Source organism: Eumetopias jubatus, unplaced genomic scaffold, assembly GCF_037043125.1.
Source record: "Eumetopias jubatus isolate StellerSeaLion01/CBP00866 unplaced genomic scaffold, mEumJub1_p1.0 scaffold_1, whole genome shotgun sequence".
Taxonomy (NCBI): Eukaryota; Metazoa; Chordata; class Mammalia; order Carnivora; family Otariidae; genus Eumetopias; species Eumetopias jubatus.
Window position 1 is genome coordinate 196,401,085 of NW_028274807.1, and position 22,429 is coordinate 196,423,513.

At 48.2% G+C, this 22,429-nt stretch overlaps 1 protein-coding gene across 5 annotated transcripts in view; it reads right to left on the reverse strand.

Annotated features, from left to right (window-relative positions):
* CACNA1D (calcium voltage-gated channel subunit alpha1 D) overlaps positions 1-19,003 on the reverse strand; it is a 292,448-nt gene extending 273,445 nt beyond the window's left edge. For all 5 annotated transcript variants that reach the window (XM_088028075.1, XM_028124508.2, XM_088028067.1 and 2 more), the window contains exons 1-3: positions 18,937-19,003; positions 16,671-16,980; positions 12,847-12,952 (exon numbers count right to left, since the gene is read on the reverse strand). In XM_088028075.1, the coding sequence (XP_087884201.1) occupies positions 12,847-12,952; positions 16,671-16,980; positions 18,937-19,003 (483 nt within the window). The remainder of the gene's footprint in view (positions 1-12,846; positions 12,953-16,670; positions 16,981-18,936) is intronic.
* Between the last annotated feature and the right edge of the window lie 3,426 nt (positions 19,004-22,429).

Here is a 22,429-nt window from a genome sequence, read left to right on the forward strand (position 1 = left end):
GGAAACCAAGAACAACAGAGGGAAGAGAAGGTGTTCAGTCACAAAGCTAGTGAGCAGAAACCTGGGACCCAACTCTAGCTCAATCGAGCTCAATCCTCTGAAGTCTCTGCTCTCCGAAAGACAAGACAGGCTGAAGACAGGAAGATGGGGAGGCGGATCCGGTCATGCCCCCAAAAGCACGAACGAGTGAGGCCTGAGGTAGAAGGAAGTTAACGGTGCAGCACCTGAGGTTCAGAGGGTTCCCTTGCCAAAATCACTTTTCATCCTGTCAACAACGTGAGGCAAGTATCCCCTCACTAGTCCCATGTCACAGGTGAGGAAATTGAGGCCAGGAACCACATGGCAAAGAGCCAGGGACAGCCAGGGTTCTAGTGAGCCTTAGTTCTGGCAAGTCCAGTCCCATCTGTAGGACTCGGTCTCCTACCTGAACGACAAGCGGCCCAAGAACACAGCACGGTGGGAAAGGCCAGAGAGGTCTGCATCCTACCTCACCGCCTCCTGGCTGTCAGACCTCCCACCCTCCCTTGCCCCAGTGAGGCTGCCTGCTCTGTAAAGTGTGAGCAATACTCACAAGGTAGCCATGAGAATGAAATCAGATGCCCTGGTGGGAGCACCTCCAGGGTGCTAGTGATGGTTGTTATTCCTATTCTAGACATCACCCAATCTTCCTGTCTGTGCAACGGCAGTCAGGCCAGCACTCTTGATACCTGTTTTGCTCCTTAGAGCTTGTTTTCTTTCCTCTTCTGAGTAACACTGAAATCAAGAGATGGCCAGGGGTCTCCCACCTGAGCCGAGCAGGAACAAGGCACAGCTGATAAGCAGATCCCTAGTTAGCCGAGAAAGCAGTCTGTGCCAACACCCCCAAGCCTCATGGGAGGTTGTTGAGCTCTGGACTTTTCTACCCTGCCTCAACACGACTCACTGTGTAGAGGCAGGCTTCAGCCTTCCCAGCTGTGGTAGAATCAGATCCTGACCATTCAATCAGCCCCTTTTCTTTCCTCAGTGTTCCCAGGGAAAGAAGCAACTCTTTTCTGTTGCCTAAGCAAAGGCAGGGTATGGTGCTGGCCTAGGTCTTCCTCCTGCTAACTTCTTTTGGGGAGGCTAACTTTCAGGCACTTCCTCATCAGGGCCACCCAACACCCTCCAGGACCACTGCTATTTTAGGCTGGGTCAGTCTGGTGAATCCACTTTCCACAGAATGGCTTTGGAGAGCAAACCCCCAATATAGCAAACCACCTGGGAAACTTCTCTGGTGTGGCCCACCCAATCCCCATTCTGCCACATCCTCACCAAGTCAGGAGCAAGTAGGTCTGTCTTCCCAAGCCCCAGCTTCTTCCCTGGGCTCCAAGGCTGAGGACAGCCGTCCCTACTTCACATGACTGTGCAGAGGCTTAAGGACATGTCACTGTGACTCAGTCATAGGGACAACTCACAGTGACTCCATGTTTTCTAGGAGCCAGGATCTGGGCTAACCCCTTTAAGCCACTTTATTTCCTCTTTTACCAAAAAGGCACAGATTTGGTGAGAAAAAACAGCTTGCTTGTCACAGGCGGTGAATGGCAATGCTAGGGACTAAACCCGGTCTGACTCCAGAGCCCATAACCCTAACTGCTTCATCCTACAGCTGGCCCGTGCTCAGCACAAACCTCTGACCCACACCGTAAAAGTTTCTCGCACTTTCCACTTGCAGGTAATGCTTTTCAAGAATTAAAATGCAATCAAATCTACTTCATACCCAAATTTAAACTTCTCCACTCATTTCCATTTTAACTGGGTGATTCAGAAGGTTGGCAGAGGGCTATGGGGGGTTGGTAAAAACCTCCATCCACCCTGATTCTCTCCAGCCACAGCTCCCACCTGGAAATGCCTCCAGGTGGTGGGAATGAGGGGGCATGAAAAGTTTTTCTGCCAGTCCCCCCCAAACCTAGGTTCCAAACCCCAACCAAAATCATGAATGGGACACCTGCCCCGAAGACCCACCTGGATGTTCTGACACCGCTGTGCCGCTTGGCTTCATCCTCCTTTCCTTCGCATTAAGATGGCATCAGCATGAGCCTCGGCTTCCCCTCACAGCCCAGCAGAGGGGTGTGGGCGCTTAAGTCAGAAAGCCCTGCTGTGAGCCCTAGCCCTGCCAATTCCTAGGTCTTGTAGCCTTGTGTAAGCAATTTAGCCACTCAGACAGAGCCTTTTCTCCTCACCTGTTCAATGAGGACTCCTCAGGTGTTTATGGTAAAGATTAAATGAGAATGGAAGGCTAATATGGATAGGGAACCCCCCGAGCTCAGGAGACATCAGCCATGAGCTAGTAACAAAGGCAGTGATCTCCATGCCTCCAGTGACTGTCAAAAGGCAGGGACTATGATCCACACTAGACCAAGGTAACAGAGGAATGGCTGGTGCTCTCCTGCCCTCCCACAGGCCAGTGCCCTGACTCTTTCCACAAAATAACATGGCTATGTATGGCCAAATGATTCCTGCATGTTGGTACGCATGAAGAAAGAGAATAATTTCTAAAACAGGAAAAGGAGTGATCAAAACTCTCTTTGGGAAGAGAAACCAAAAAAAAAAAAGTCAAGGAGAGAATGAAAAGTGCACTGAATGTCCAGCATGCTATGAAGAGGCATTCTTTTGCCATCTAATGTCCCGGCTGTCCCGACGGCCCCTGGTAGTCCCAGACCCTGCCCAGTCAGGGGGGAAGCGCCTGGCTTCACGTCAGGAGTCACAGCTGTAACTGGAGGGCGTGGGATGAGACAGACTGGGAGACAGGAGACTGGGCCTAGGTCCCCACTTGGTTCCTCTCTCACCAGGGGACCGTGGGCAAGTCAGCTGCTGCGTCTGAAAGGAACACATCCATCCAAAGGTCTCTGGGGCCCTTTCCAATCCCACCCTCAGCCGGTCTGTGATTCACATCCAGCACCACTCCGGGTAAATGAGAACAGGCCATCTAACCTACCTACGGCAGCCCCCCGTGGTTTTCCCTGCTGTCGGCGAGCTTCCTGGCTGGCCAAAGGAACATAGAGCGGCACCTTCTCTACGCTGACCACACTAGGTCCCCCCAACCTGTCCTTCTAGAAAAAGAGCTCTCCACCACCCACCTCTTACCAAACTCTTGCTGGATGTCACTACTTCCTGGAATTCTAATTCAGAACTGTAGACGTTTTCATTTCATTTCCTCCTGATAAAACCTCCGAAAAGAGCTTTAGATTGATTCACTATTAATTTCTATTTCAACAATTCAGAATTTGTGAAAGCCCGAAGAGAAGTTCATTTTTGCATTATCGTGAAAAAAGGACTAAAGGGGCTAATTACTGGCTGGTTTTGTACAATTTAAAAGCAGTCATTTAAATATAAACAGTCATTATGCTCAACTGTTATCTATTTACTGAAGAGCATTCAAGGGTGTCCTTTTAAAAAACATATTGGTCACTTCCTCACTTCACGTCAGAGTAAAATAATAAACCACATCTCTTCAAGCCCATGAGGGCTTTGGAGGGGTTCTCTGCACTAATTCATAGTATCCTTTTATATTCTGACTTAGGACAGGAAGCAAATGTGTTTAATGGCCTCTATTTCACACATAATAAACACTCAAAAAAGTACTTTATGCGTGATTTCACGATAGCTGTGTTAAACTGTTTTTCCAGCTTCCCAGCTTTACTTCTCTAGTAATTTATATAGTCAAAAAGCAAAGCTCTCCTAGAACATAGAAGCGCCTTCCTTACGCCACAGTTCAATGTTGCGCACTCACCCTTTAAACTACGAAGCCAGAGACCATCTGCTGGCAGGGCGTTGCTGACTCTTTAACAAAAGCACAGCGATGACGGGGCTCGCCATGCCCCACAGTGTACTTTGTACAAGGACCCATGCTGCACGTTCCTCCTTGGATTCGGTTCCTAAAAAGTGATTCTCTGAATGAATGCAGCTGCTTCCCATTGTTGAGAGGAGAAAAGCCTTGTAAGTTAGGATGTGCCTCCTTTGGCCACCACGGCTGGAAATCCTAAAGGCCAAATCAGTGCCCAGGTGTTGGCAATCCGTTAGCTTCCAGCCCCCGGGGCAGGGCTACTTTGTTTTGATTCCACATTGCCCCATCTCGTATCAACTTTCCTTTTCTAAGCCACCTCAGAGCTTTTGAAAGGAGGGGCGGCGGGGGGGGGGGGGGGACATAAACCCTCTCATAAATATCATAACAGCAAGATTTTACTATGTGTGAAAATAAATAATTAATAACCAAAGAACATGGGACAGTAGAAACAAAGCAGGTTACATATTTTTCTTCCCCAACGGAAAGGAACATAAAGGCAGTGTTCATCTCGAACTGTAGCAAGCAAACACTCCAAAACGAAGAATCCATTTTTGGGTAAAGAACTTACTTACCTATTAGCTGCCTAGAATGAATGTTTCACTTGAAAGCACTACCGTACCAAACCTGTGGCAAAGTACTTACTCCGAAGGAAGGGGAAGAATAATAAGCTTTGGGGCCTTTCATCTGGATCTGTGGTTTGAAAGAGATTAGGAATCTAGTGCTCAGGGTCTGTGGACTTTCCGCTCTAACCAGAGGCTCTGGATGCCTACCAAACATCCAAGAGGAAGGCTGAACCCTACTCCCAAAATTTCCCTTCGCATAGCCGAAGCTAGAAAACACATGAGGTCACTCATCAGAATTAAATGACAGCAGATCTCAAGGAGATGTGGGGGTGGGAGTTTAAACCGATACAAGCTTAGTGGAGGGCAACGTGGCAGTAAGGAAATTAAAAATGTACTGTCCTCCCACCCAGAGAGCTGACTCCTGAGTACTTATCCCAGAGAAATGTTTCCTTGTGTGCACAAAGAAGAGCATACAAGGATAGTCAACGCGGTACTGTTTGAAATAGCAAAACTTCAGGAACTCACCCAAATGCTCATCAGAAAGAGAACCAGTCAACCATGGCATACTCATACAGGGAATATTTTATACCAGCACGAAGTTGTTAGATTTCTACGTAGACATGGTAAGATCTGTAAGATACATTACGTGGGGGGAAAACGAAGCTATTTAACCCATGTGTTCTGTTCCCATTGGGTAAGATTTAAAATCCCCAAACTGTAGAGACACACACTTCAAAATGGACAGGCACAGACACAGTGAAAAGCAGTTCTGAAAGGATCACACCAAACTGAGGACTGATTAGAATGAGCTGGAGGGGTAAAAAGGGGCTGTCACTTGATACTGTTTTCATTGGAAGAATCCATTTGTGCAAACCTTGAATGATGACTGGTTTTAAGAATGCAAGATATGGAAAATAAAGAGGGTAGCTCTCTGACCCTGTGTGGTGGGCTTTCCTGGGCACAGTGAGCCACAGTGGCTCAAGCTACACAAGTCAGGGACACAGGAACCTGGTGTGCCCTGCAGAGTAAGTCTCAGTAAAATATCTGCTGAATAATGGTGCCTTGACTTCCTGCCTCATAAACAAGGGTCCGTACGGCTCTACAAAATTATCTGTGAGCACGTTGTGCTAGACTTCCGCATGTACATAGGAGGCAAGGAAAGGTGGGAGCTTTCCACCCAGCCTGCTTCGAGGCCCCCCCTCCTTCCCTGGGTCCACCTGCCAGCCTCATTTTCCCTGAGCAGCCTGCAGCCTGCCTTTCCTCCCTCAGTTTAGCCTCCCATTTCCCTCCAGCCTGCCCCTCAAGGTCACTCATTCAATATTTTCAACAGATGTCCTGTGATTTCTAGAATTACCACTCAGCCAATAGGGAGAAGGATAAAAAATTGGCAGAAAGAATTGCTTGGGGGTTCATTTTCCCCAGACTGGGCAGTGTCTGGGGCCCTGCTTAGTGAAAATCACCAGAAGGCTTCACCCTTCAAGGTGTGTGTCAAAAACACCCATCCATCCATACACCCAACCACACTTCCCATTGACAACACACAAACACACACACACACACACAGGACTAGTCACCTCAGGCAGTTCCTCATTCAGCCCAATCTTCTGTTTTGCTCACTATGTCTTCCTCCCCACCAAGCATGACCAGCTTTGCCGGTCCCTCCACACTGCCTTACCATCCACAAGCACCCCAACTGTAGGCACTCCAATCCCACTTGAATGAAAAAGGGAAGACACCTTCTGCCACTTTCCTGACTTTGATCACATGGGCAGAACAGGACTTCGGGGGCATATCCTGTGCTGTTGCTGGCAGAGAGCCCCTGGGGTCTGAGCACAGTAGAAGGCAGAAGCAGGAAGGATAACATCTATTCCTGGATGACCTGCCAATCTCCCAGCCCCATCCCCACCCCACTGCCAGGACAAAGGACACCAACCAACATCCCTTCCCTTGGCACCACATCCAAGCAACAGTAATACCTCATGAGGTCCTTCCCCATAGCTCAAGCACTACACTTCCAGAGCTTCCACAATTTCTTTAGGGACCTTCTGAGGGGAGGAGCTATTGGGGGGGTCTGTTCTGGATCCCCAGCACCACCACCAGCATTTAATGAGACATAAGGATCTCCAGGGCTGAGCAAGTTGTCCCCTCTGATTCTGGAACTTCTCATATTCTGCAGACAGTTAAAAATTAAATTCTGATGAGAAAGGTCAAAAAAAAAAAAAAGAAAGAAAGAAAGAAAAGAAACTACCCACAAATCTGCCACAGGGGTTTCTTGTTTCTCACATAATCATTTTTAAAATACTGAGCTGAGGTTAAGGAAGGAATGCATCTCCCCACAGACCCTCCCCCGGATGGGCTAAGGGGGACACACACTTCAGACGTTGTGTGAGGCAGACCCATGGTGGGCTGGCTGGACTCTGCCAGAGACATCCGAGGGCCAGGGTGCAGGATGGCATCCTGACACCCTCTTGTAAGCCCCCTTTCCAGTTGTCTCTGATAGGATTTCTACCCCTTGGACTTCTCAGTTAGCTAAGTTAATAAATCACACAAACACACACACATACACTTTTTTTTTCAACTAAGCCAATTTGAGTTGTGTTTCTGCAACCCGTAACCCTACAAGGGCTGGCTAATACACCAACATATCCAAATATCTGCACTCTAAGACCAGCTCATTTTTAAAGAGTCTGAGAGAGGAAGTTCCAGTATTCAAGGTATGACTATAAAACAATGAGATTTGATTTTACAAGAAACCAACCAAAAGACTGGGAACCCTTTTGAAATTCTTAAGGAACTTTAATAGTAACAGATCTGAATTCTTTAAGAGCTGGCTTTGGTCTCTGAAAAACTGTCAATACCTGATCAAAGTCCATTCAGTAAAAGATGGAGCCCCATAACTTGTTCTTTTTCAAAATGAGGTTAAGACTAGAAAAGACATGTGATTATTTGTGCAGCACATAAACTGGCTCACGTTTTATGATTAGGAAACCAGCGTTGGGTAAAGCCTTACTACACAAGTCTATCTACTCTGGTCATCTTGCTGCTTTCCCTCCACCCATCCTTCCAAGAACTGTGAGGTTCACACTCACAAACAGTGCACATACAACACCAAACACAGAAGCCAGCTTACGACGTCGGGATCCGGACACAGAAGCAAGCTTCTGAGCTAGGGATTTGAAAAGTATCAACAAGTACTTGTCTTTCTTCCTGCTTCGGATGTAAAGAGTTAAATTTGCCAAGAAAGGCATGATCCTGAAATTAAAGGCAAACTCATTAATATCAGACAACAAAAGTCAGCCTCTCAGGCAATTATTAATCATTAGCCAACTGTTGAAAATTAACTACTGATCCATAAGGACATACCGTGAAGCCCTTGTACAGCCATCCATGTATTTATTCCCATTCCGCACCCATTTCCTGGTGCCTACTGTGCACCAGGCACAGGGTTAGTTCCCAGCACTGGGAACTAGACTAATCAGACACCAGCCTCTGTCTCCGGGAACTCATACGCTGGTTTCATCCGAAGTCATTCAGCTAATGAGCCAAAGACCCCAGAGCGCATGTGCAGAACCACCACCCACCAAACCACTCCCCGTAGCAGTTATAAAAAGAGGCGGAAAAGGGCAAATGAACATAAAAAGGAGAGTTTACCATGCTTACAGGAGGGCAGAGGGAAAACCAGTACTTAAACTCAGGCAGGTGGGGTGGGAGGCAGAAGTGGATGAGGCTCAGGGGAGGCTGAGCTGAGGGGGCAGCACAGGAGCTGTGTCCTAGAACAGACAGAATCTAGTCGGACAGAAATAAGAGCACACAGTTCAAACAGAAAGACAACAGAGCAAAGATACACTGTGCGGAAGGTACAGAACTAAAACCCACCTTAGAGGCTAAGCCCAATGAACCAAGTTATGAAACCATGTTTCAGTAAGTCCCCCTATGCGCAAAAACTGTGAGATGCCAAACTACAGGACCGAGCAGATCCAATGAGCTCACTTTGTAAGCCCAGGAAACACCTTGCATTGGGATCTCAGCCGTGGAAGAGAGAAGGCAAGCAGAGTACTCTGTCCCATAACATTCCTGGCCATTGTAAGACACCTTAAAATGGTCCCACTGCCAAGAGGCGCCCCCACCCCTTGGCTACTTCGAGCAAAAATGTGCTAGATGGCTCAGCTCTGACACTCAGCTCCCAGGGCTCCTTCAGCCAGAGGAGTTCGAGAAGCAGAGTCACAAGACCCGAAGCCTTTCAGGAACAAGCACTTACAACGTCCCACCAGCTCCCAGCTAAGGACCTCCAAGGAGTCCACAGAGGGACCTGCCACCCAAGGAAATCCTGAATACAGGCCAGAGGAAAGAAGGGGTGAGGCTCTTCTCCTGGCAGTCACAGCAACAACATGTGTTTACTGAACAGCTACTTCGTACCCCCCAGTGATTCCAAAATGATTCACTAAGAATTGTATTCTGAAGATGCTTGGTAAAATCGAGATAAGACATGCACATGAGGAACTAAAACATAGGGTATTTTGTATGTGAAGGGTCACAAGAGAGGTTTGGATAAGAGCGTTCCTTCAGATCAGGGTGGGAAAAGCCGTCGTGGAAGAGACAGAGTTTGAGACGGTTCCTGAATTCCTCCAGGGGCCAGACTGGAAGAGACACTACAGGCAGAGAAGAGGCTAGAAGGTGGGCAAGAACACGGAAGGAGTGTTTAGGAACTATGGGTGGGCAAATGGGGGGGGGGCACTGCTGGGAAGGAGGGACTCAGAAAGCTCAGACAGCCCAGGAGGACCAGGCCACGCTACAGGGGTGTGGATGGGGAGGAAGATGCGCAGGGTTCTGCAGGGGCAAAATGTCAACGGGCTAAAGAAAAAAAAAAAAAAAACAGGCTGCAACGACAAGAGGAGGAAGGGGGCGGGAAAGGGGTCAAAGACTCCATAAAAGTTCCTGCTGAATTAAAGGAGAATTTCCAGAGCCCCTGGTAGAAGCCACCGTGCCTGATAAAGGGGTCGAGAGGCCTGGACCACAGGCCTCACCCTCCGGGGCTGGTGTCATTTGCAGATATCAGAAGAGGTCCAAACGGGCAGATGAGCACCCCGATGTGGGATGGTTCTAATTGGAGGCGACTGGGCACTACAGACCGCAGCGCTCAGCCTGGGGCCGGGGAGCACCAGGAGCGGGCAGGACAGACAACTTTAACCGCATCCATCCACCTCTGAGACACTGAAGTCTGGGAAGCCAAATAGAGCGTTCTTCAACAGTGAAGCACAGGATTGTAAGCAGCCCCCCTTTGATGCTCTGGAAAGCAGAGCTCCCCACTGCTCCCCACCCCGGGCTAAGAAGAAATTAAATAAATGATACACACTTGCAATAAGTGGAACTGAGGAGCTAGTGTTATAGACTGAGCCAAGAAGGGTCTCACTGTGGGAACTCAGTTGTACCGTTTCCATGGCTTCAACCTCCACTAGTCCCTGCAAGTCCACAAATGAAACTGCATAGAAATTTGATACTGTTTATATTTAAAAAAAAACAAAAACCTAACCCTGGGAAAACTTGCTGCCCCCAAGGTAGTCTCCAGACTCCCAAAGCTGGCTCAGTTACAAGCAACCCAGACCAAACACACATTGGCCCGATGGGGATGGCCACCTTTCTTACCCAATAGAACTAATCGCGTCACTACAAATGACCTGTAAGAGGCAGACACAGCTTGGCAACAAAGCAGGCTCTAAGGGTTCAACATACACATTTCCCACAGAGCTACGAAGCAAAGAAAACCACCAACTCCCTGACACGTGCAGCTTTGCAACCCATATCGGTCTCTGCCCTTCGATTTGCCATTCACGTTAACTGAAAGGTATTTACTACAGATGAAAAATAAGCTTCGTTCGGCCGCCTCTAAACCGATCCCAAAAATAGAGCAATCACTTTGGTACAAAATGGGTCAAATGTATTAAAAAAAAAAACCTGGCTCCCTGGCGGGAGCACTGACATGCCATGGGACCTTGCAAAGAGTCAGGGGGAAATCCACAAAGATCTTCCCTTCCCACAGTGGGAAAGGAAATATTTAAAGAGTCAAGCAGAGAATAAACTCCTCTGGCCACGTGACCATCCAAGTGAAACAAGACAGAAACTCAAATGCTATGAGTTTCAGAACAGTGAGAGGTCAAAGGAGTATATGTTGGTTTTTAGAAAGGCCTGCCTAACGAATACACTGCCTCCCTCCCCGCCCTTAAAATACCACTGTTTAAGAATTGTTAAGAAAGCATCCGCTAGGGAGGGATTGCAAAGGAGAAGAGAGATTTATCCATTTCGTATATTTTATTCCCTTATTCATTAGCTGAGAAATCCAAACGGTCTGACGGCAGTTATCAGTGCCCTGAATTTCCCTGGGAAAAATCAGAATATTAATTGGCTTACACACACAGCTACATTAATTATTCCATTGATCTGAATTAATCTCCCTTTCTGAAAGGTATTTATTTTCTAAGTTTGTTTAATCATGTTCTCTTGAGCTACAAAAAGCAACAAACTGGGTCACCATCCACGTTGTTAAATTTGGTAACAAGGCTGACACCATCTGTGGTCTAGACTCTGCTGATCCATCCCCATTGATGGGGGCTTTTCGCCACTTCTGCTCTTCCTTTAAAATGATCATCTAATATCACGTGTCCACGACCAAATCAGAAGCTGTTTAAAATATCCCAAAGCACACAAATCACCTCTAGCATAGCATAAATCCACACTAGTGGCAAACGTGTATATGTGTATCCAACTCCTGTTGAGTTATATTTTCAGTAGCAATACCCAAAACTTTTTTACATTCTCTAGAAATCAGACTATAAAAGCCCAAATATGAATGGACATCATGTTCTACCTGACATATCCCACAACATTTTACACAATATGTAACATGAAATCCGGTATATAAACCATTGAGGCTAAAATCACAAAAGCATAACTTCAGTATCTTCAGAACCCAGCAGAGCCCCCCCACCACACACACACACACCAGTTCTGCCTTTACACCACTCACTTAGTTACAAACAGCCACCCTACTCAAATACAGCTTCAACATGGGAAACCAGAAACAGATGAATCTAGCTAAAAGAGGAGAGAGCAGGGGTGCCTGGGTGGCTCAGTCATTAGGTGTCTGCCTTCGGCTCAGGTCATGATCCCAGGGTCCTGGGATCAAGCCCCGCGTCGGGCTCCCTGCTCTGCGGGAAGCCTGCTTCTCCCTCTCCCACTCCCCCTGCTTGCGTTCCCTCTCTCACTGTGTCTCTCTCTGTCAAATAAATAAATACAATCTTTAGAAAAAATAAAAAAATAAAAGAGGAGAGAGCAAAAAAGAGAGAGAAAGAGCTCCCTGTTACCCAGCATTGGCCCCCCTGCTCCACCTGCCTTTCTGCACAGCCTCCCCCAAGGAGGATGCTACACTCCAGAAAAATCCTGACATGGCTTCTGAATCATCAAGAAAAGATTACAGAATGTCAGAGGTAAACACGATCCCAAGTTATCTTCTTATCCAGCTCCCTTGACAAGTGGGTGAATGGCAACACAGAAAGGATTTGGGAAATGCCCCCCAAAACACAGCTAGTTGTCCCAGCTCGGTGGGACAAGCTCCTAGTCCCAACTCTGGTGTTCTTTCGGGCTCTTTGTCTTTTTTCTTTCTTTTTTTTTTTTTAAACTATATCAACCTTTCCCCAAGGAAGTTTCATGAAACACTGGTTTCGTGATGTGTTCTGCCAAAAAACTGTTTGAAGAATCCATGACCAATTACTTTTGGGACTAGCTGAGTTAAACAAAATGAAACTAGTTTTTTAACTACAGACCTTCCCGGAGCTCTTACTGAGCTAATGTGCACTATAAATCTCTAAGAGGGCAATGAAGTATGTGGAAGTATCCCAATTTATTTAACCCTAGAACCATTTTATCTTGGGATAAAATGGATCTTCATAGGATACTCCTAGTGGAATACTACACTGTAATCTCCAAATTATGTTCCATGTAGATCTATTCATTCTGTTGTATTCTGATGCTCTAAAAATGAATAGTTCATGTACAAAATGTATGATAATTCTCTACTTACCAGAGAAATTGACCAAACAAAATACCCACCACTCCTAAATAAACACTGGATTAAAAAAAAAAAAAAAAAAAGGCAGCTAATATTATCCAGAAAAGAATGGTAGACAGCAAAAGCCTATATGGAGAGAAAAGTTATTTTAAAATCTGCTACAAACCTCTTCCATAAAAAAGTGCCACATCTATTAATGCAAGATTCATGTCTTTAAACACTTTCATTCAGTATAAATTTGAGAATACAGGTCAGAGGAAAAAAAAAAAAACAACACAAACAAACCCACTGTTGCAAAGCTTCAGGAAACATCACATGCGTATCTGTAAACTTCAACCATCCAGAAAGCCAGCTGCCAGTTTAAGTAGAGAGGAAAATGATAACCACACATCAGGACAAGCAGGAACTCTAGCACTTACCAAGTTATGATTTGTTGAATTAGAATCATCTTCAGGGAATGGGATGTAAATAGCTAAGGCCACACAATTGGCAAAAATAGCCAATAATATAAATATGTCAAATGGTCTGAAAAATGTTGTTAAGGCATATATGTCTTATGCAAACATTAACCATCTCTCTCATCACACTCTCAATCACACCACTCTTAAATCTTTTTAGAAATGAAAATTATGCACACAAGTCCTTTCTCAGCCGACTGTTATGACCACGATGTCTCCGGCAAACATAATCGTCCATGGTCATCTGGCAGATCTTCCTATCGAATGACTTTTCCATGTCCTTTCCTTCTCTTGCAAGGATCATGTTATGCTCATTCTTTGCTGTGCATTTTATATTGAAACCTAAACACGCATCCGATGAGGGCACCCTATGAACCATGTTTCTGCTTCTTAAAGTTTTAAAAGCGACAAAGACCTGAGAACACAACGTTCCTGGCTGTTGTAGACACAAAGAGAAGTCCTCATGAGACAAATCTCTTCCACAAATCCTTGCCTCCATGTGTTAAAACCATTTTCTCGGGGGCTATTCTTGGCTGGGTCAGTCTCCTGTCTGGACCGGGGCAGGCCAAGGCACCATTCTACATCCTACCTGTGACTGTCTCGTGGCATGTTCCAATACCTCCGACACTGTAACAAGCAAGCCAGGCTCCAGCTCCCCCTCTGCTTCCTTTACTAATCAATGCCTATCACTGTTTCGGATTACAGCTGGACTGGAGCTCCATTTCTAATGAGCTGTTACTGCATTCAATTTATAAACAAATTAAATAAAAAGCCGTAAGAAATCAGCACCAGACACTTTGAAAGTACAATTGAACAATTCTAAATCTCGGGGGTCTGTCTGGAAGAAATCACTTTGAAATCAGCTTGCAACAGATACTTGCTTCAACATTCTGGTGTTATTAAGAGACATTGTCAAAACTGGCAATGCAAAATTTGACTTCTGCCAGAATGACTGTTTTTCTTCTTTTGGCTTTCAGGCTTTCCGAATGCAAGGTTTCTGAGCACCAACATAATCTGCAACTTGGTGGGGGAAGAGGGTGGCTTGATTTTATAAGTGTTTCTGCCATAACCTCACTCACAAAAGGCAATGCCACTGGTTTAACTAAACATCTCCAAGTACTAAAGCTTTGAGGATGTGAACAGACCCTTCTCCATCCATCCTGATATTCTTCTGCGAAATCCAAAAGTGCTGAAGGAAACAAAGGCCCCCTACCTCTCTTGGGATACCCTGAGTCTCATGAAAAATCAGCCCCTTAAAAAGTGTTTTGACACTCACTGAAATAAGGACATGAATGACATTCTTCTCTCACTAATTTCGATGGGTTTATTTTTTAAAGCCAATTAGCTTTCACTCATATTTATTCTTTTAACTCATCTAGTATTACAAAATCTCTTATCCAAGGATCCAAACTTAAGACAGTTCCCCTTCAGAAGATTTCAGGATCCTCTTTCCATTTTTCTTTTTTGCCATTCCTCCTGAAAATTTAAAAACCCGTTGCCCCAGTGTTAGCCTACACAGAAACACACCTGTGGTCTCTCCTGTCCTCCCCCACCCCACCACCGTTCCTCCTTTTTAGTTCCCAATACCTAAATGATAGACCAGCAAATCCGAGAAATACCAATGCTGTTTAGGAAAGCCAAACACTTTTTTTTTCTTTATGGTGGTCCGGCTTCAGCTGCCAGGTATTGGTGGATAACTATCTGACTGCCACAAGATATTTACAAGTCATGCCGAACAGAGCGATAAATATATGGGCCTGCTCCCCAAAATTCCTCCTGATAAGGCCAGGGCTCCTCATTCCCCAAAGATGCAGGACGTTCTTGCCCTGTCTGGGTGCACAAACCAGCGAGGATCTCCCTCTCCCAGCGCGGACTGGGCCTGGCACAGCTGGCTTTCAGAGAATTTCTATAACCTGCTCCCTGAACTAGAAGGCAACTGTCACTGGGAAAGACAAACAGATCATATGTTGTTTAAAGATCTGTTCTACAGACTGTCCCATTTGTAGGCAGCCATATCCCCTAGTTCCTGTACACATGTGTCTGGCCATGCGGGAAAGGGAGTCAGCAGCATGATCCCGGAATTCACTCTGCACACATAAATTGCGATAGGCAAATTAGTATGCACGAAGAGAAACAGCGGCAGGCCTCCCACTTCACTCTCCATGGAATGAATGGCCCCAGAGAGGTCTCTGCTTACCCGGAGTCGTGTCAAGCCAGGAGGGGATCTTTCTGGCTGAGTGTAAACATGCTTCCGACTCCAGCGATGCCACCGAGGCACGCCCTATGCACCCAGCGGCCTCCGGGTTGACCCTAGCGTTCATTCTCAGAATAGGAGAGAACTTACACAGAAAACATATCCATGCACTCCCAGCCATGTGAGAGACACTGTAACTCCCTCCAGAGAGGAGACATCTGTTCTAAAAAGGAGAAGCACATGAAAACCCCGCAAACCCTACCTTTGCATTTGGCTGCCCTCTCCAAAACCTTTCTAGGCAAAGTTACCTCATTTTAACGTGTGTCCGTGAGCACAGAAAACAGCCGGCTACAGAAGGCCCGCAAAGAGCACCCACACTAGGCGCTCAGGTTATAAGGGGGTTACAGTTCCACCTTCCAGCTGGTGGCCAATATCCTCCCTTGTGAGCCCCTTCACCCTGGGTATGGTGGGGGAAGCCCGACATTCACACTCCTTCCTATGCTCAGGAACTACTCTAAGGCTTCTGTCGGTCCCAAATACACTTCTGGGAAAAGGAAATGCTTTGTTTTACCCAGACCAATGAATCATCTGACTAATTAGAAAGCCATTTGTTCAGAAAGGAGGCCTCAGTCAACCTCTTCTGAAGGGTGGCAGCAATTGGAGACTGGCCTCCAGATTTGGGAAGGGGGTGAGCAGGCCGAGCACCCTAGTTTTCCAAGAGCTGGGACGTAACAACCATCCTAGGGCATTTGGAGTTCAGTTTTAAAAATACAAAGGAGACACCCAGAAATGTAACTCCAGTCCAAGGACACAGACAGAATGTTTTATAAGGGCAGCAACTGCAAATTCCCCCACTGACAGACTGCTCTCTAATTCACAAGGGCTCACGGAGGAGAGGCGCACACAAGCCTCTCCCTCCACACGCTCCCTCACGCTCACGTTTCAAATGCTTTTTTGGAACATGTCAAAAGGAAATTCCAGGAAGTCATAGCATTGATGAGCAAATTGATCCCTCCCTACGAAGCAAGTGTTCATATTTGTAGCTACCTGAACAATCAGATCAGCAAATGTCAGAGCTGGAAGCAACCTCAGCAGTAGTTGGGAGTTTCAGAAACAAATTCTAAACATCAGAATAGGAAGATGCCACTAAAGGTCAAAAATGTTATTTATTTCTAGCGAAGTCTCATACAGTCTTTTTGTCTTCAATCAGCATACCTCATTTGCAATAGGTTCAATGCATATCACAGCCCCAAAAGCAATGGTGGGTTTAAACTAACCATTTAGTGCCAAATGACCAAAGGTCAGTTCCCTACTTAATTACCACTTTGAAGTCCCAGGCTGTCACCCCCTCCCTCCATCACCACACACACACACACACACACACACATGGCTAAATATACCCATAGAGCAAGCCCTCTGCACCCTGAGGAGATAGGAAGGTATATACAATGAAACCCTTTACATAGAGCTTTTCTGATGCTCACATTCCAGACTGCTACGACTTTGTAAGTGCCATTTCAGAAAGCAGATCCTTTTAAAGAACAGATGGTAAAAGAGAAAATGAGAAAGACTTCCCCCAAAAAAAGGATACTTCCATTCCACTATACTAATGCAGGCTCTTCGGATGGGGTTATTGAGTGACAAACAGAAAAGGGCGCGGGCAGGTCGGCTGTTGGACGAGTTACCCTGTTTTTTGCTCTTGGCGTATTGCTGACGTTTTCTTTGGGAGAGAGATCCCACAGGTGGGGGTGCGGAGGTGCTCATAGTTTGGGCAGCCTTGGCCTGTCTGGCAGCATCGATTGCAGCTTGCCAAGACAGGACGGTTTGCTTGGAGCTATTCGGCTGAGAAGTTGGTCCTTCACCAGAAAGAGGGAGTCTGGTGCCTCTTGCATAGTTTGCCTCTGGGAAGAAGGAGAAAAGGAAAAATGAACAAACAAATAAACAATGAGAATCCAATGTCAGAAAAAAAGCAAAGGTGTCTCCCATCAATAACGGGGGGAGGGTATGGTTCCCATGTTTCCGTTTGGAACCTCATGTCCTATTTTTCAGAAGCAAGACTGTGGTCAACCAGAGCCAGAAGAGAAGCCACGTGCCGGGCCGAGCACCACAGGACCACTGGTGCAATGGGGTGAGCGCCTCTGTACATCCACGTCTCCACAAGGACTCTGCTAGTGCCTTTTTTCAAACTGAGGCCATCCACATTTATTCCACCTATTCTGACTTAAAACCCATGGATCTCTAATGAGTTAACAGATAGGCACAATAGCTTTTCTCCAAAATAACTACCATGATCACCACCAGAAAAAAACAAAAAAACAAAAAAGGCAGTGCCAATAACTCAATAATCTTAATCATTTTCAGGATGTCACTCCAACATCTTTGTACAGCCACAAATGCATTTTTTTCGGCATAGGGAAAAAAAAAATCCTCCACTGGCATCAGGGCAATACCAAAAGCCCCATAACAAATATCTAGATTATGCACTGACACTTCCTGCAAATGAAAATTCATGATGCTTGGGACTCATTTCCTCCACAGGCTTCCGAAAACAGAAAACATCTTTAGGGCTTTTTTGCATTTTAAATTGCAGCCGCAGCAGCCAAGCCAGCATGCAGAGAAACCGTCAAGGCAGACAGCCTGCACCCCTACACCTAGGAAAGACAGGATGGATTATGCCAGGGGCCCTCAAGGTCCACACAGGAGTCACCTAAGTGCAGGCTGGCATCTAAGTACAGGGCAGAACCCCAAGGGGGCTCCATGTGCAAAGCCCCTTCTGACTTTGGGTCAGGCCACCACCCAGGCAGGTCTCCCAGGCACTTGCCTACCTTGAGTCACAACCTCCTTACTGAGACAGAAGTCAAAGTGAGAGTGGTGGCAAAGGTAGAGGGATGGCATTTCCAAAACCAATTCTTGCTAAGAACAAGAGAGAATCCAAGCAAGCACAGGTCGGCCTGCCCAGCAACTTGAGAAGGGGGCCAGGGTGGGGGAGGGGGGGGGCCTCAGGCAGCAGCCCTCCCAAGCTGGGAAGGAATCGTGCAGAGCCTTCCCTTGGGAAGCGCTCTCGCGGGAAGGCTGTGAGCCCACTGAGGTTGGGGGGTTGGGGCGCCCCCGGCCTCCAAGGAGGAGGTAGGAGGGCTGACCAGAAGCTGTTCCAGCCTCGGTCTCGACCCAGCCCGGCCGGCGTGGTGGCTGCACGTGGTGCCCAGGCCGGGCTCTGGAGAGGAGCCCCACAGCGGCAGCAACTCCCCGGGCATTGCTAGGTTACCTACGTGTGCACAACGGCGCTGCGAGCGGGAATACGCTCCACCCGACCCCCTGGCAGCAATTCCGAGACCCGGCCTCCCTCTCCAGGGGCGGGGTGTGCTTCACCCACCGTCGCGAAGAGGGAAACCGGGCAATCCTAGAATTTTCCGGATGCCACTGGAGACCAGGGGGCGGGGAAGGAGGGGAAGGCGAGAAGAGGCTGGAAAGGGGGCTCAGGCTGAGGACTAACAGCCATCCCCCCTTCCATCGCTCGGGAGCGTTGGAGGAAAGTTGAGCCCGAGGACACTGAACCCGCATCACCTCGGCTCACCGCCCCTCCGGCGGCACAGTACTGCAAGGACTCCACGGCCGCCCCCACCCCACAAATGCAGAATTAACTCTGACATTCAAGGCCTGAAGGGGAGAACGGAGTGGCTGTCACGCATCTCCCCTTTCTATGTAGATGGCACCGAGCTAGAAGCATCCTCTCCAACCCCCTCAACCCACCCAGTGCATCAGAGACGGGAGGGGGTGGGAAGGAAGAGGGGGTGGGAAGAGGAGGACCATGACAAGGATGAGATTTGGCAGCGGGTGCCCAGGCTCTGGCTGCTCACCGTTCGCGTGGTCCGCTTGCTGCTGCCGTTGATGGTGCATGTTTTTCATCATCATCATCATCATCATCCACGAACATTTATTGAGCGCCTACTGTGTGCAGGGCACGGTGCTGGGCGTTGGGGCGGGGAAGGAACGGGTAAGGGGGTTACCGATAGGTAGGAGCCGCGGTCCCTGCCCTTATTGTCGCTTCAGCAGGGGGTGGGGAGGGACGGGGACAGATAGCAGAAAATAAGAATAATTTGTAAAAACCGCTCGCCACCCACGCTCCCTCTTTTTCAAAAATGGAGCAAAATAAACTTTTTTTTAAAAAATAAGATCAGATGTATATATTATCTTAATAATATATACATGTAATTTTTTGCTGCAAAGGAGAATTGGCTTGGTCCCCTCCTCTAGCGGAGGGACGCCGCGGAGATGCCGGCCCGGCCGCCGGGGCCGCTCGGAGCGCCCCCCATTCCCGCCCGCCCGCCCGCCGCGGTGCCCAGTGCCCGCCGCCGCCGCCGCCCGCGCCGCCGCTGGCTCGGGACCGCGGGCGCCCCGAGCTCACATCCGGGGACGGAGGCGCTCGCTCGCTCGCTCGCTCCGCGCCCGCCGCGCCGCGCCGCACGCCGGCTTCGCCCTGGCGACGCTGCGCGCCCGCCGCCGCCGTCCCTCCCTCCCCCCCCCGCCCGCCGAGCCTCCCACGGGCCGCGCCGCGCCCCAGGGGCCGGGTCCGGCCCGGGGCTGTCCCCGCTCGGCCCGCGCGCCCGGGGTGGCCGCCGCGTGGGACTCGGGGTACCGCCACCCCGCCTGGCTCGGAGGACCCACGGGCGCCAACGGGTTAAGCGCGCTCCGGCCGCCGGCTGCCGCTTAACCCCCTGCGCGCCGCAGCGTGCTCCCGGCTCTCGCCCGACTGAGGCGGGCGGGGCCTGCGGAGCTCGCGGACGCCGGGTGCGGATTAACCGCTCCTCCCCTCCATTTCGGCTGGGCGGGGATGGGCGGAGGATGCGGAGCGGGAGAGTGCGACGCTTCGGCTCCAACGCTGGCCTCAGCTCTCCGCGTCCTTCTCCTCCGCACACCTGGAGGAGGCCCCGCCCCCTGGGAGCACAGGTGCAAGAGGGCTGTCGTCTCGGGGTGGAGGGGCTCTGCCAGGCTCCCTCCGAGCTCTTCGGCCGGGCCGACTGCCCTCGCCTTTCCTCTGGCTTTTTCTGGTTGCGGGGGGATGGGGGGAAGCCCTGCTCTCTCGAAAGCATTCACTGTCCCAGGTAACGGCACCTTGGGATCTAACCGGGTTTCCAGAGTGTCTTCCACTAACCCGTGCCAGGTCTGGCGCTGCTGCGGGCTCAAAGATTCGAGGAGTGAGGGGGGGACTTTCTCTCTCCCCCCCCCCACCACGTGTGTTTGCAGGCAGGTACAAGGAAGTAAAGGCCAAGGTCTTTCAAACAGCGTGTGTTGCTTAAAGGAATAGGTCGCGCGCTAAAACTGCTGACTCCCGTGCGGCAGCTGAGGAGAGTAGTTCCTTCTATGGTACCTTCACTGCCGCGTATTTGGGGTGGGGGTTTCTGCAAACGGCAGCTCCTGTCTAGAGGGGAATATACTGTATCTAGTGGATGACTGATATTTCTCATTTAGCGTTGTGCTGGCTGTTGGAGAAAGGCTTCTGCTTTACTTCACAAGATTCGATTTATTTGCTTTTGTTCCGATCTGCATGTTCCTACAGCATTTTAGAACGTTTGAGAACAGTGTCTTTAAAGCAAAAATCTCAGCGTGACTTAAGAAAATAAGAAGCGTTTATGGAAAGGTGCTCCTTGGCCAAAGAAAACACGCTGGGCATCCATTGTTGGGGCCCACCTGGGGAGAGAGAGTGAGGACCAAACATAAGGCTTTCCAGGGCCCTTCCTGAGAGGGGCACGGACACTGGAAGGATGAGAACAATCAGGCTCCTTGTCCCCATCTCCTCTTTTGTTGTTATTGTTGTTGTTTCATTTTTTCTTTTTGGAGAGGTGGAGAGGCAGGGGAAGAGCTCTGTGGCCTAGCAGTAATATAAAGCCGGCTGGGACTACTTCACCTAAGGCTGCTCCTGAGCCCAAATCTGAAGGGACAGAAGATGGTTGCCTTCAAAGAACTTCCCCATCCGCAGACCTTGAGTGCTGACACAAGTATCAGATTCACACATTTACCTGTCACTTTCAGACTTCAAGGTCTAAATCTTTGTCTCTATTCTGCAAAATCCCACCCTAATATTTGCTCACAATTCAGGTCAGCCAGCGTGTATAAGGCACCTGTTAAGAGCAGGGTCTAGGCTAGGTGTTGTCAGGCCAAATCCACCGCACCTTCTCTCCTTCATGGAGATACAACCCTAGTGAAGGAGGAAGAGCGTGTGTCCATCTAGAATCCTATGTGGAACATAGGAGCTATAATAGGTGTGAAGCTATGCAAGCATCAAAGAGATTCATTTGAGATGTTTTCACAGAAGACATGGCATTCTGATTCCTAAAAATTGATGAGGGGAGGAAAGGGGAGGGGTGAACTGATGGAGCACAGGGCAATTTTAGGGCATCGAAGCTATTCTGTATGATACTGTAATGAATAGAGTACACTATGCCTTTGTCAGAACCCATAGAATGTACAACACAAAGAGTAAACCCTAATGTAGATTATGGACTTATATAACAATGTACTTATAACAATGTATCAATATTGGCTCATCAGTTGTAACAAATGTACCACACTCATCCAAGATGTTACTAATAGGAGAAACAGTTGGGGGAGGGAGTATATGGGAACTCTGCACTCTGCAATTTTTCTGTAAACCTAAAGCTGCTCTTAAGAAATAAAGACTATTAAAAACAGGTGACTAATTTTATTGGGCATAAGTGGAGTAAGAGGAATGAGCTTTTGGGGAAAGAGTGAAGGCGGGGGAGACTGAAGTGCAGGATGGGATGTGTTTGAAAAGAAGCAGGAGTGTGGGATTGAGGGGCAGGCCTCCCAGGCTGCGGGAGGAAGGAGGCTGGGACGACACAAAGCCAGTCAAGAAGCCTTGCTGGCTCGCTAAGAAATCCAGATTTATCTTCTCTGCAGTGGGAGCTGGGTCTCCGGGTTTTAAACTTTAGATCTTAAGGAGTTTGTGGAATTAGAATTTTTAACATTGTTCCATCCTAGCTTCTGAGTCCCATCTTCACAATGTCTCTAGCCAGCTTTTTTTTTAGGTGGGGGGGGGCGCACTTGATTCAGCACAGCTCTGAATGCTTTGGCCCACTGGGTAATTTAAATATTTATATGCCCATGCTAATGTGAATGATGAATAAATAAATAACAGCTAATATTTTTTAAAGGTTTTCTACGTCCCAGGCCCCAGTATAGCCACTTTACATGTATGAACTCATGTAATTCTTGTTACAAACCCAGGAGACAGGGCCTATTAACACCCTCATTTTACAGATGAAAAAAACGAAGACACCAAGGAGTTAAAGGACTTGCCCAAAACCACACGACTATTTAGTCGTTGAGACG